Here is a 12,322-nt window from a genome sequence, read left to right as displayed (position 1 = left end):
GACTGAAACAACTGAACAACAACAACAAAGAAGGTTATCAGACCTGGGAGTATGAAGGCTGAATCTGCAAAATTCCATTGGACACCATCTACTCTAAAAGTTAAAATGACAGTAAAAAAGGCTGGGGGCAGGCAGAGTCAAGATGGCAGACAGAGTAAAAGCAGAGACTTGCTAGAGCTCTCCTCTAAAACCCAGCCAAATACCTGTAAAAAACGACTCTAAAACAAATTCTGGAGCTGCAGAACACACAGAATGATGGAGTGAAGCAAATATCCAGCCCAAGACAGGCTGGAATGTCAATGGGAGGTGTCTATCATGCCAGGCTGAGAGCAGAGCACAGTCCAGCATGGGCCATGCCAGCACAGCAGAGCAAGCCTTGGCAAGACTGAATCACTCACACCTATGGCGTTTTCCAGACTTCTCAAGCCCAAAAAGCTGAGGACAAATTGAGAGGTCAGTGGACAAAACCTGTCAGACCGGTGAGTGGGTAGAGTGGTCTAGTCCTAGACCCAGGGTGGCAGAGGGGTCAGGGGAGCCCACAGTAGCAGCAGGGGCAGCAGCAGTGACTGTTTCTAGAGCTCTAGGCTAACAGATTGTACAGGCATCAAGCTGTTGATAGTACACTGACCCCAACCCCACTGGAAGCAGAGAACTACCTTGACAAAGAGCTCAAAAATCAAGTAACTGGCTGAGGAAATGAGCAAAAACAGGAACAATCAGACTATAGAATTCTACTTTGGTGACAAGGAAGAACAAAACATACAACCAGAAGAAGACAACAAAGTCAAAGTTCCTACATCCAAAGCCTCCAAGAAAAATATGAATTTGTCTCAGTCCATGGAAGAGCTCAAAAAGGATTTTGAAAATCAAGTGAAAGAGGGAAAGGAAAAACTGGGAAGAGAAATGAGAGTGATGCAAGAAAATCATGAAAAATGAGCCAGCTGCTTGCTATAGGAGACTCAAAAAAATGCTGAAAAAAATAATATCTTAAAAAATAGAGAGGCAGAGCCAAGATGGTGGAGTAGAAAGACGCACATACACATAGCTCCGAACCCACAACCCACAGAACGGCTAGAGGGGACCAGCTCACGGTGAATTCTGCACCCAGAGGCCACGGAATATTGGAGCGAGGGAGATTTCTGTTCCAGAGAGACCTGCAAACCTCTCGCGGGGGGTCCTTCGCGCTGTGGACTGGGCGCCGGCACTGGGAGCAGAGGGCAGCCCTGCAGCGGCCGCGACACCGTGAGGAAAAGATCCGAGCGGGCTACGGAGACGGGATCTCCAGCGGCCACGCGGGTCCCTCCACCCACAGAGGGACCTGCAAACCTCTCGCAAAAGGTCTGTCGCGCTGCAGACGCGGAGCCCAGTCCAGACCTGCAGCAGCCGGGGCTCCGAGAGGTACAGATCCGAGCAGGCTTCAGGGACGGGATATCCAGCGGCGGCACAAGCCCCCCCACCCACAGGTGACGAGGGTCGGTGAGAGAGTCTCTTTGGCGGGTCGAGAGGGGAGTGGGGTGTCCCCATAGCTCGGGCCCCCCTGGGAGATAGAAGCTGAGAGGTGGCTGCAGACAGGGGCTCCCCAAGCGGGCGGGAGCCTGGATCCATTGTGAAAGGTCTGTGCATAAACCCCCTGAGGGAACTGTGCCTGAGAGGCGGCCCTGCCCTGACCTGACCATCTGAACTTAATTCTCACACTGAATAGCAGCCCTGCCCCCGCCAAAAGCCCTAAGGCTGGAAGCAGCATTTGAATCTCAGTCCCCAAACGCTGGCTGGGAGGATAAGGAGGTGAGGTGGGTGTGAGGAGAATATTCAGAGGTCAAGCCACTGGCTGGGGAGAATGCCCAGAAAAGGGAAAAGAAATAAAACTATTGAAGGGTACTTTCTCAGAGAAAAGACACTTCCTCACTTCCTTTCTGATGAGGAAGAACAATGCTTACCATCAGGCAAAGACACAGAAATCAAGGATTCTGTGTCCCAGCCCACCCAATGGGCTCAGGCCATGGAAGAGCTCAAAAAGAATTTTGAAAATCAAGTTAGAGAGGTGGAAGAAAAACTGGGAAGAGAAATGAGAGGGATGAAAGAGAAGCATGAAAAGCAGATCAGCTCCCTGCTAAAGGAGAACCAAAAAAATGTTGAAGAAATTAACACCTTGAAAACTAGCCTAACTCAATTGGCAAAAGAGGTTCCAAAAGCCAATGAGGAGAAGAATGCTTTCAAAAGCAGAATTAGCCAAATGGAAAAGGAGATTCAAAAGCTCACTGAAGAAAATAGATCTTTCAAAACTGGAATGGTACAGATGGACGCTAAGGACTTTATGAGAAAGACAGGTATCACAGAACATAGTGAGAAGATTCGAAAAATGGAAGATAATGTGAAATATCTTATTGGAAAAACAACTGACCTGGAAAATAGAATCAGGAGAGACAATGTAAAAATTCTGGGACTATCTGAAAACCATGATAAAAAGAAGAGCCTAGACATCATCTTCCATGAAATTATCAAGGAAAACTGCCCTGAGATTCTAGAACCAGAGGGCAAAATAAATATTCAAGGAATCCACAGAACACCGCATGAAAGAGAGCCAAAAAGAGAAACTCCTAGGAACATTGTGGCCAAATTCCAGAACTTCCAGGTGAAAGAGAAAATATTGCAAGCAGCTAGAAAGAAACAATTCAAGTATTGTGGAAATACCAATCAGGATAACACAAGATCTAGCACCCTCTACATTAAGGGATCAAAGGGCATGGAATAGGATATTCCAGAAGTCAAAGGAACTAGGACTGAAACCAAGAATCACCTACCCAGCAAAACTGAGTATAATACTTCAGGAGAAAAAATGGTCTTTCAATGAAATAGAGGATTTTCAAATTTTCTTGATGAAAAGACCAGAGCTGGAAAGAAAATTTGACTTTCTAACACAAGAATGAAGAGAACCATGAAAAGGTGAACAGCAAAGAGAAGTCATAAGGGACTTACTAAAGTTGAACTGTTTACATTCCTACATGGAAAGACAATATTTGTAACTCTTGAAACATTTCAGTATCCGGGTACTGGGTGGGAGTACACACACACACACAGGCACACACGCACACATACATAGAGACAGAGTGCACAGAGTGAATTGAAGAGGATGGGATCATATCTTTAAAAAAAATGAAATCAAGCAGTGAGAGAGAAATATTGGGAGGAGAAAGGGAGAAGTTGAATGGGGCAAATTATCTCTCATAAAAGAGGCAAGCAAAAGACTTATTAGTGGAGGGATAAAGAGGGGAGACAAGAGAAAAACATGAGGTCTACTCTCATCACATTCCACGAAAGGAAAGAATAAAATGCACACTCATTTTGATAGGAAAACCTATCTCATAATACAGGAGAGTGGGGGACAAGGGCACAAGCAGGGTGGGGGGGAGGATAGAGGGGAGGGCATGGGGAGGAGAATGCAATCCGAGGTCGACACTCACGGGGAGGGAAAGGATCTTAAGAGAATAGAAGTAATGGGGGACAGGATAGGATGGAGGGAAATATAGTTAGTCCTATACAACACAACTAGTATGGAAATCATTTGCAAAACTACACAGATTTGGCCTATATTGAATTGCTTGTCTTCCAAGGGGAAGGGGTGGAGAGGGAGGGAGCTAAAGAAGTTGGAACTCAAAGTGTTAGGATCAAATGCAATGTTCTTACCACTGGGAAATAAGAAATACAGGTTAAGGGGTTAAGAAAGCTATCTGGCCCTACAGGACAAAAGAGAAGATGGAGACAAGGGCAGGGAGGGAGGATAGAGGAGAGAACAGATTGGTCACAGGGGCAACTAGAATGCTTGGGTTTGGGGGGGGGGAGGGGATAAAAGGGGAGAAAATTTGTAACCCAAAATTTTGTGAAAATAAATGTTAAAAGTTAAATAAAAAAAAAAAATAGACTAACTCAGATGGCAAAGGAGATCCAAAAAGCCAATGAGGAGAAGACTGCCTTAAAAAGCTGAATTGGCCAAATGGAAAAGGAAGTCCAAAAGCTCACTGAAGAAAATAGTTCCTTAAAAATTAGAATGGAGAAGATGAAAGTTAATGACTTTATGAAAATCTAGAAATTATAAAACAAAAGAATGAAAAAATAGAAGATAATGTGAAATATCTCATTGGAAAAACAACTGAGCTGGAAAATAGATCCAGGAGAGACAATTTAAAAATTATTGGACTACCTGAAAGCCATGATCAAAAAAAGAGCCTAGATATATCATCTTCCAAGAAATTATCAAGGAAAACTGCCCTGATATTCTAGAACCAGAGGGTAAAATAGATATTGAAAGAACTCATTGATTGCCTCCTGAAAGAGATCTGAAAAGAAAAATTCCTACAAATATTATAGCCAAATTCCAGAGCTCCCAGGTCAAGAAGAAAATATTGCAAGCAGCCAGAAAGAAATAATTCAAGTATTGTGGAAACACAATCAGGAGAACACAAGATCTAGCAACTTCTACATTAAGGGATCACAGGGCTTGGAATATGATATTCCAAAGATCAAAGGAACTAGTATCAAAACCAAGAATCACCTACTCAGCAAAACTGAGTATAATACTTCAGGGGGAAAAATGGTCATTCAGTGAAATAGAGGACTTTCAAGCATTTTTGATGAAAAGACCAGAGCTGAATAGAAAATTTCACTTTCAAACACAAGAATCGAGAGAAGCATGAAAAGATAAGCAGGAAAAGAGAAATAATAAGGGACTCCCTAAAGTTGAATTGTTTACATTCCTGCATGGAAAGATAACATTTGTAACTCTTGAGACTTTTCTCAGCATTAGGCTAGCTGGAGGGATTATATATATATAGACAGAGGGAACAGAGTGAGCTGAGTATGAAGGGATAATATTTTTGTTATTTTTCTTTGCCTCATTAAAGCAGCCATCCCCTGACTACTTCTGAAACAGGGCTTTTCACTGAATGGGCATTACCTAACCCTAAGTGAGTACTGAATAGGCCTTGGCTTAAAGGGGCCAAGGTCTCGATTGCATCCTGGGACACCTCCAGTCTTCCTGATGAATATCTGGTCACTGGAACCACATGGCTCCAGAGGAGAAGTGAGACTGGTGACCTTGTACAGCCCTCCCTCACTCAAAACAAAGTCAAGTGCAAGTCATATCATCATTTCTCTGATGGCATGGTATTCTTCTGCAACACAATCTAAAAAAATAAAATTAAGAGATGAGAGAGGAATATATTGGAAGAAGGCTAAAGAGAGAAATAAATGGGGTAAATTATCTCTCACATAAAAAAGGCAAGAAAAAGCTTTTTCAATGGAAGGGAAGGGGAGGGGTGAGAGGGAAAGAGGGAACCTTACTCTCATTGGATTTGGCTTAATGAAGGAATGACATGCACTCTCAATTTGGTATGAAAATCTATCTTACCCTACAGGAAAGTAGGGGGAAAGAGGATATGTGGGAGGATGGATGATAAAAGGGAGGGCAAATAGGAGGAAGGGGTAATTAGAAGTAAACACTTTTGAAGAAGGACAGGGTCAAAAGAGAGAACAGAATAAATGGGGGACAGGATAGGATGGAGGGAAATATGGTCTTTCATAGCATTATTGATATGAAAGTTCTTGCCTTCTCAATGAGGGTGAGTAGGGAGGGAGGAAGGGAGAAAAGTTGGAACTCAAAGTTCTAAATACGAATGTTAAAAATTGTTTTTATATGCAACTGGGAAATAGGACATACAGGCAATAGGGTATAGAAATCTATTTTGCTCTATAGGAAAATAGAGGAGAAAGGAATAAGAGAAGGGAGGGGTGTGATAGAAGGGAAGGGTAGATTGGGGGAAGGGGTAATCAGAATGCAAGTTGTCTTGGCCAGTGGAGGAGAGAGCTTGGGAGAGAATTTGGAAGGCAAAATCTTATGGAAGTCAATGATGAAAACTAAAAATAATTAATTAATTAAAAAAAAAAACAAGACTGAGGGTGGGGGAAAAGGGGAAGGGTGAGACTATGTGAGAAAGGACAGCATATTCCATATTCCATTAGTCTTCTTAGCTAACCCTTCTTGGGGCTGCCTTTATGAACTTAACCTGTGGTGACAGCTTCTGGGAATTACCTTCAAAAGCAGGAAATCTGCTAATTTTTCAAAGAGGAAATAAGTCCAAAGCATAAGCATATTTTTTTTTTACAACAAGCATTGCCAAAGAGTGGATCAGTCATTTTACCAGATGTGACAAGTTCCCGTGATTACATATGGTAACACTGTCTCTTTCTTTACAGCAAGGATTTGGTAACATTGATGGAGAGTATTGGCTGGGTCTGGAGAACATTTATTGGCTCACAAACCAAGGCAATTACAAATTGCTTGTAACAATGGAAGACTGGTCTGGCCGAAAAGTCTTTGCAGAATATGCAAGCTTCCGCCTGGAGCCAGAGAGTGAATATTACAAGTTGAGACTGGGGCGGTATAATGGCAACGCTGGTGACTCCTTCACCTGGCACAATGGGAAGCAGTTCACCACCCTGGATAGAGACCATGATGTCTACGCAGGTATGAGGGCCCACAAATAGTACTTTACAATAGTGTTTGGTAGAACCATCTATTTCCATACACAGCTGGACTGCCAATTCAGTTTCCTCCTCCACAAAATGAGGGGGTTGGGCCAGGTGACCTCTAAAATTCCTTCCAGCTCTACATTTGGTGGTCCCATGATCCTGACAGGGATCATTTCTAGGTGCCAGAGCTAGAGAGAGCTAGAGGAGCCAGTGAAAGACTATACTCAAGCAGACACATATTGGTGGTGGGGTGGGAAGAGGTACCTTTCCTCTCCTTGAAGTAGGGAAACCATTGCAATACATCTTCATAGACAAGGGTGAATAAGGCTATGGTAGCAATGGGAAGAAGAAAATTTGAAATTAGTTACTTATTTCATATAACATATGGCCTAGAGAGTTGAGAAGAAAAGATTTAGGACAATGGGGGAGGGGTGCAAATATAATCCATGACTTCAAACAGCAGAAAGACTGACATATGAAATAACTATGTAGCCTCAGAAAGGAGAGCTAGGACTAATGGGTAGAAGTTACATGAAGATAGATATTAGCTTAGTATAAGGAAACACTTTCTAATAATTAGAGCTTTAGTACCATAGAATGGGCTACCTCATGAAGTAGTGAGCCCCACACAATGGAAGCATTCACAGGCTGAAAGAACATTTCTCAGGAATACTGTAGAATAAAGGGGTCAAACTCACTTCCAGCTATCTGCAGAACTCCCCAGTGTAGTTTGAATCCGATTAAAATGTAATTGGGAAATGTTTGACAAGATAAATTTAAACCAAACTGTTCTTTTTTTGATTTGGCTATTTCCATTAAAAGCACCATTTCCCTGATCTTCCAAGTTTGTGATTTCAGGGCTACTTTCAGCTTTTATCTTTTCCTTACCCTTTTCATCCAATCAGTTAACAAGTCCTGTTGATTCCAATTATGCAACATCTGTCCCGTTTATCTCCTTCTTTCTATTCCCACTGACATTTCCCTGATACATGGCCCTTTTTTAGTATTTGCTTAGTCTACTGCTATAACCTCCTACTAGGTCATTCTGCATTCACTTTTTCCCTACTCCAATCCATTCATCATACCAGTGCCAAAATGATCTTTTTATGTATAGAATTGGTCATACCAGGCCTGATTCAAAAATCTTCAGTGACTCATTGCCTACTGAGTGAAGCTCAAACTCCTCTGTGTGACATTCAAGAATGCTTTCCCTGTCTCTTGTCTCCCTACCTTTCCCTACCTTATCTCATATTATTTCCCTCCTGTACTCTACACCAACGGTGTAAAATTCATACAGAAATAGATCCCTGTGGGATGCATATTGACTTAGAAAACCACATAAAATTATTTATGTTCTCTGGCCACACTTGGGAGATTTTGTGTGACACTTGAGTGATACTTCCACTCTATACTACAGCTAAACTGGACTGCTTTCTTCCTTTTATACTCCGAAATTTCCTACCTCCACATCTTTTCCTTCTCCCTCTACTGAATTCCTGCCAATTCATTAAAACCTGATTCAAATGCTACTTCCTCCACAAAACCTCTCCCGATCCCCTCTTATTGACCTGAAGAAAATCCTTCCCCCTTAGAACTTCTCTCAACAGTACATTGCTTTGTAAATTTCAAATGCATTTATGTATTATAGTTATCTGTATTGATGTGTCTTGTCCCTTGGTTAACCTCTATGAGGTCAGGATCCGCATTTGATCTAAATTTTGTACTTTCCCTAAAAACCAACTCCACATAAAGCACACACTCAAAAAATGCTTGTTAAATAATAGACATCATTTGATTACTCCCCTTTACATATTCCATATCAACTAGTGAATCAATAATAATTTATTAAGTGCCTACCACATGCCAGGAATTGTGCAAAGCACCAGTGATACAAAATACAAAAGCTTCTACCTATGAAGGAGTTTATAGCCTTTTGATTCTAGCTGAAATAGACTATTAATTTTCCCCATTCTTGAGCAGCCCTCTCATACCTGCATTCACCCAAGCTCTTCCCCAAGCCAGGACCAGCAGCATGGGATAGTGAAAATAGAAATAAATTTTGAGTCAGAGGAACCAGTTCTGCCACTTAATATCTGTATAATCTTGGATAAGGTATTAAAACTGTCTGAGCATCAATTCCTCATCTGTAAAATGAAGGAGCTGGACTAGAAGGTTTCCAAGGCCTCACTGGGTTCTAAGTCTATGATTTTATGTTCTATGAACACACTCCCTCCTCATCCCTGCCTGTTCAAGTCCTTGCCCCATTTTCTGTAAACACTCACCCGACTCTCTCCAGCTAGTACCTTCACTGACTCTCTTGGATCACTCTGTTTAGAGTTCTCTTTTGTCTCATCACATTCTCCTTCATACTTCACTTCTTTGTGTACCTATCATATCCTGCTATTGAACTATAAACTCCCTGCAATACTATTCACCTTTGTGTTCCTAGCACTCCTCCTCAAGAAAAAATAAAAACCCCTTTCCTGAATCATTCCAGGGGGCCTTCTCATGTCGCTGTGAAGCTGGGAAGACTGTCTTATGTTTATGTTAGGATAGGAGAATTTGCCTTTTTTTCTTTCTGCCAGGAATACTCTTTGCTAATTTAATACAAGACTGTGCCTCATTACACATAGAAGAGGGCAGCTGGGCTAAATATACTCCTCTTTGTGGGTAAACTTCACCTATTTTTCTGCTTTTCCTTCAGGAAATTGTGCTCACTACCAGAAAGGAGGCTGGTGGTACAATGCCTGTGCTCACTCCAATCTCAATGGGGTTTGGTACCGAGGAGGTCATTATCGCAGTCGCTATCAGGATGGAGTCTATTGGGCCGAATTCCGAGGAGGGTCTTATTCTCTTAAGAAAGTAGTGATGATGATTAGACCAAATCCCAACACGTTCCACTAAAAGAAGTTTCTCTCTTCCAACCTTGGACTCCCATCTGCTACCACCCAGTCTGAGCAAAAGCTGAGCAAACTCTCCAGAAATCATCTCTTCTGTAGCCTGGAATACCAGGTCTTTAAGGTTTGTTACAAGGAAGCAAGGACTTGCTGCTGCATCCAATTTTCATAAACCATTGCCACAGATAACTGAATTCAAATGATGCAGTACTCTCTGCCTGTGAGACCTTTCTTCATGCCAGGAAGCAACTAATGTAGCCCGTTGTTATAGACAGAAGAGGAAAAGGGTAAGACTGCAGATGACTTTTCTAAGGAATTAGCTCTCAATACTGGGAACACATAAGAGCAGAATATTTTTACTTTCCACAAGTGTATGTAATGTATATGTATACATACATATGCACACATGGTTTCAGTTCTCACGCGTTTGAGCTACTACAAACTGGTCAATTATCCTCATCATAGGAAACTATCTCCTTTGAAACAACGTACAGCATTTGACAAACCAACAATCGGCTACCAGTGAGATTAGACTCAATTTATGCTTCATTATCTCAAATTGAGAAAGGATGCACTTGAATAGTCCAACGAGTGAATGTGTGTCCACCATTCAAAGACACTCATTGCACTAGATGACCTCTGAAGTCCCTTCCAACTCTGAGATGCTATGATTCATTGATTCTTGGAATTGTCCTTAGTATTAATGTCTCAGATACAGCAGGTTCACAGCTTTCTCTGTCCAAGCATTCTGTTGGTATTCAACCAAGTTTCAGGGACTTTCTTTCCATTTCTACACTTTCATTTCACCTTCCATTTTCCTTATCACATCCTTAGTATCTTTCTGTTCTTTCAGCATGATAAGGCACAGATCTTTTCAATAACTATTACTGTCCTTAATTACTTTTCCGTATTCTTTATAACCATACAGGCTTCATCCTTCTCTTAGCAGTACCTTCTGGTCAAGGAATTCTTTCAGAATGAGGTCGTAGGACTCCTAAGCCCCTGAGCAGGAAGTGGGCTGGGGCTCAGACTTCTGGTCAGGAAAGGAGTCAGTCAGTGTTATAATCTTAACCACCTACTCTATAGCGCAAGAGTGAATATTCATTCATAGGTTAGCCAATACATCATTTCAATCTTCACACAAATAATAGCCTTCATCTTCCACCATGTGCTGTATCTAGGTTCAGTCAGTATCTAGACATTTAAATCAGAAAATGGCTCCAGATCAAAAACCAACCCACCAGTTCTTGAATCAATGGACAATGCCAACAGAACATTGAAGCCTGATCTCTAGATACAAGATCACTTTACTCGGAGAAAGCTATGTCATCAGGAACAAGACCATTCAATTAATTTGCCTGCCCTACCCAATATGGAATTTTCCAGTTTGTTTGTGAAGAGTACAACTACCTTACAGAACCTTGACCCTATCAATCTTGCCAGCTGATGTAATTTTCAAGCTTAATGTTATCATAGGACATGTTGCAAAACAAAATAATATGATGGGCTAACAATTAGGGAAGCTCTTGGCAGTTCACCATATCACACAATAAATCTGTGAGATCCCCATGCCTTATTATATACTGTACATACATGTGTGTGTGCCTGTTCCCCTTATTACCTCAGTATTTCTCAAAAAAATTGTATGATGTGTATTAAAGTGATGTCTGATGTAGCATGTGTTGTATATATATATAAAGTAGGGTTTTTAATATATTCCCAAATTATCCTTGTAATGACACAAATCTGCAATAAAAATCCACAAATGCTATTTTGATGTATTCATATGGTGCTTTATTATTTTTCAAGTCCTTCTAAATGCTTAACCTATGAGATCCTCTTCAAATAAAAACAGGAAATGAGGGAGTAATGCAAAGGAAATCTACTGGCATTAATTCAGATGAAATGTGGCCATTAAAAGAAGCAAGATGTGTGTGAATTTTTCAATAAAATGATCTGAAAAGTTTCCCTAGGTATGCAGTATCATGGCACCTTTACTCTGGTCCAGGTTCCCCAGTATTCTACATTCTTCTTCACAGAATCTCAGCACCTCGGAGTGGAAAGGAACTAGAGATCTCCCAGTCTAATCCTTACCTGAACAAGAATTTCTACTGTAACATACCCAATAAGTGAAGCTTCATGTGGAGACCTCTATCAAGGGGGAGGTCATTTCCTCCCAAGGTAACCCTCTCTATTCTGGAGACATTTAAATTGCTATGAAATGTTTCCTTACATCACACCAATATGTAACTCTCTTCATCTTCCCATTGCACTGAGTTCTGCCTATTCTAGCTCTTTAAGTAATTGAAAGCTATTATGCTGATCCCCTGCCTCCAAATTCTGTCTTCTCAAGACTAAATATCCCCATTTCCTTCCACTTATCCTTTTAGGCCAAAGTTTCCCATCCGCTTACCATCACAATCACTTTCCTCTTAACATTCTCCAGATTATTACTGTCCTTCTTAAGATGTGATGTCCACTTCTAAACATAGTACTCTAGATAATGTCTTGATAAGGACTATAATGAACCATTATTTCCCTTTACTGGACACTATGTTATTACAAATGGAGTCCAAGACCAAATTCACTTTTGTAGTTGATATTTCCCTTTTAGCTCATATTAAGCTTGTAGTCTGCTCAGACTACTCCCTCTCCCCCCACTCCCCAGCCAGGTCATATGAAAATACAAATAGATATCCTGCCAAAATGGAAGTAAGAAGGACTTTTTTGGAATTGTTAACCCTAGAGGCCCTTTAGCTCCAGCTCAAACATGTACATGTACCCAATGATATGACCTAAGAATGAGATCTACTAGATAGCTGTACAGATAACATGGATAGTGGGTTTTAATTCATGGAAATCTATGCAGTTTGTCAGTAAAAAGCCCCTTTAATCTGGAG

General features: G+C 41.3%; 2 protein-coding genes across 7 annotated transcripts in view; one reads left to right on the top strand and one right to left on the bottom strand.

The window, feature by feature from the left end:
- The window catches only part of ANGPTL2 (angiopoietin like 2), a 64,849-nt gene extending 53,656 nt beyond the window's left edge, over nt 1-11,193 (top strand). The window contains exons 4-5 of the mRNA XM_072631958.1: nt 6,250-6,520; nt 9,230-11,193. Of these exons, the coding sequence (XP_072488059.1) occupies nt 6,250-6,520; nt 9,230-9,429 (471 nt within the window). The 3' untranslated portion in view covers nt 9,430-11,193. The remainder of the gene's footprint in view (nt 1-6,249; nt 6,521-9,229) is intronic.
- The window catches only part of RALGPS1 (Ral GEF with PH domain and SH3 binding motif 1), a 658,499-nt gene that overhangs the window by 337,220 nt on the left and 308,957 nt on the right, over nt 1-12,322 (bottom strand). The gene's annotated exons all lie outside the window — the stretch shown is intronic.

This window comes from Notamacropus eugenii, chromosome 1 (assembly GCF_028372415.1).
Source record: "Notamacropus eugenii isolate mMacEug1 chromosome 1, mMacEug1.pri_v2, whole genome shotgun sequence".
Taxonomy (NCBI): domain Eukaryota; kingdom Metazoa; phylum Chordata; class Mammalia; order Diprotodontia; family Macropodidae; genus Notamacropus; species Notamacropus eugenii.
The sequence above is the reverse complement of the archived record's forward strand: the minus strand, read 5'-3'. Positions and strand labels throughout refer to the sequence as shown.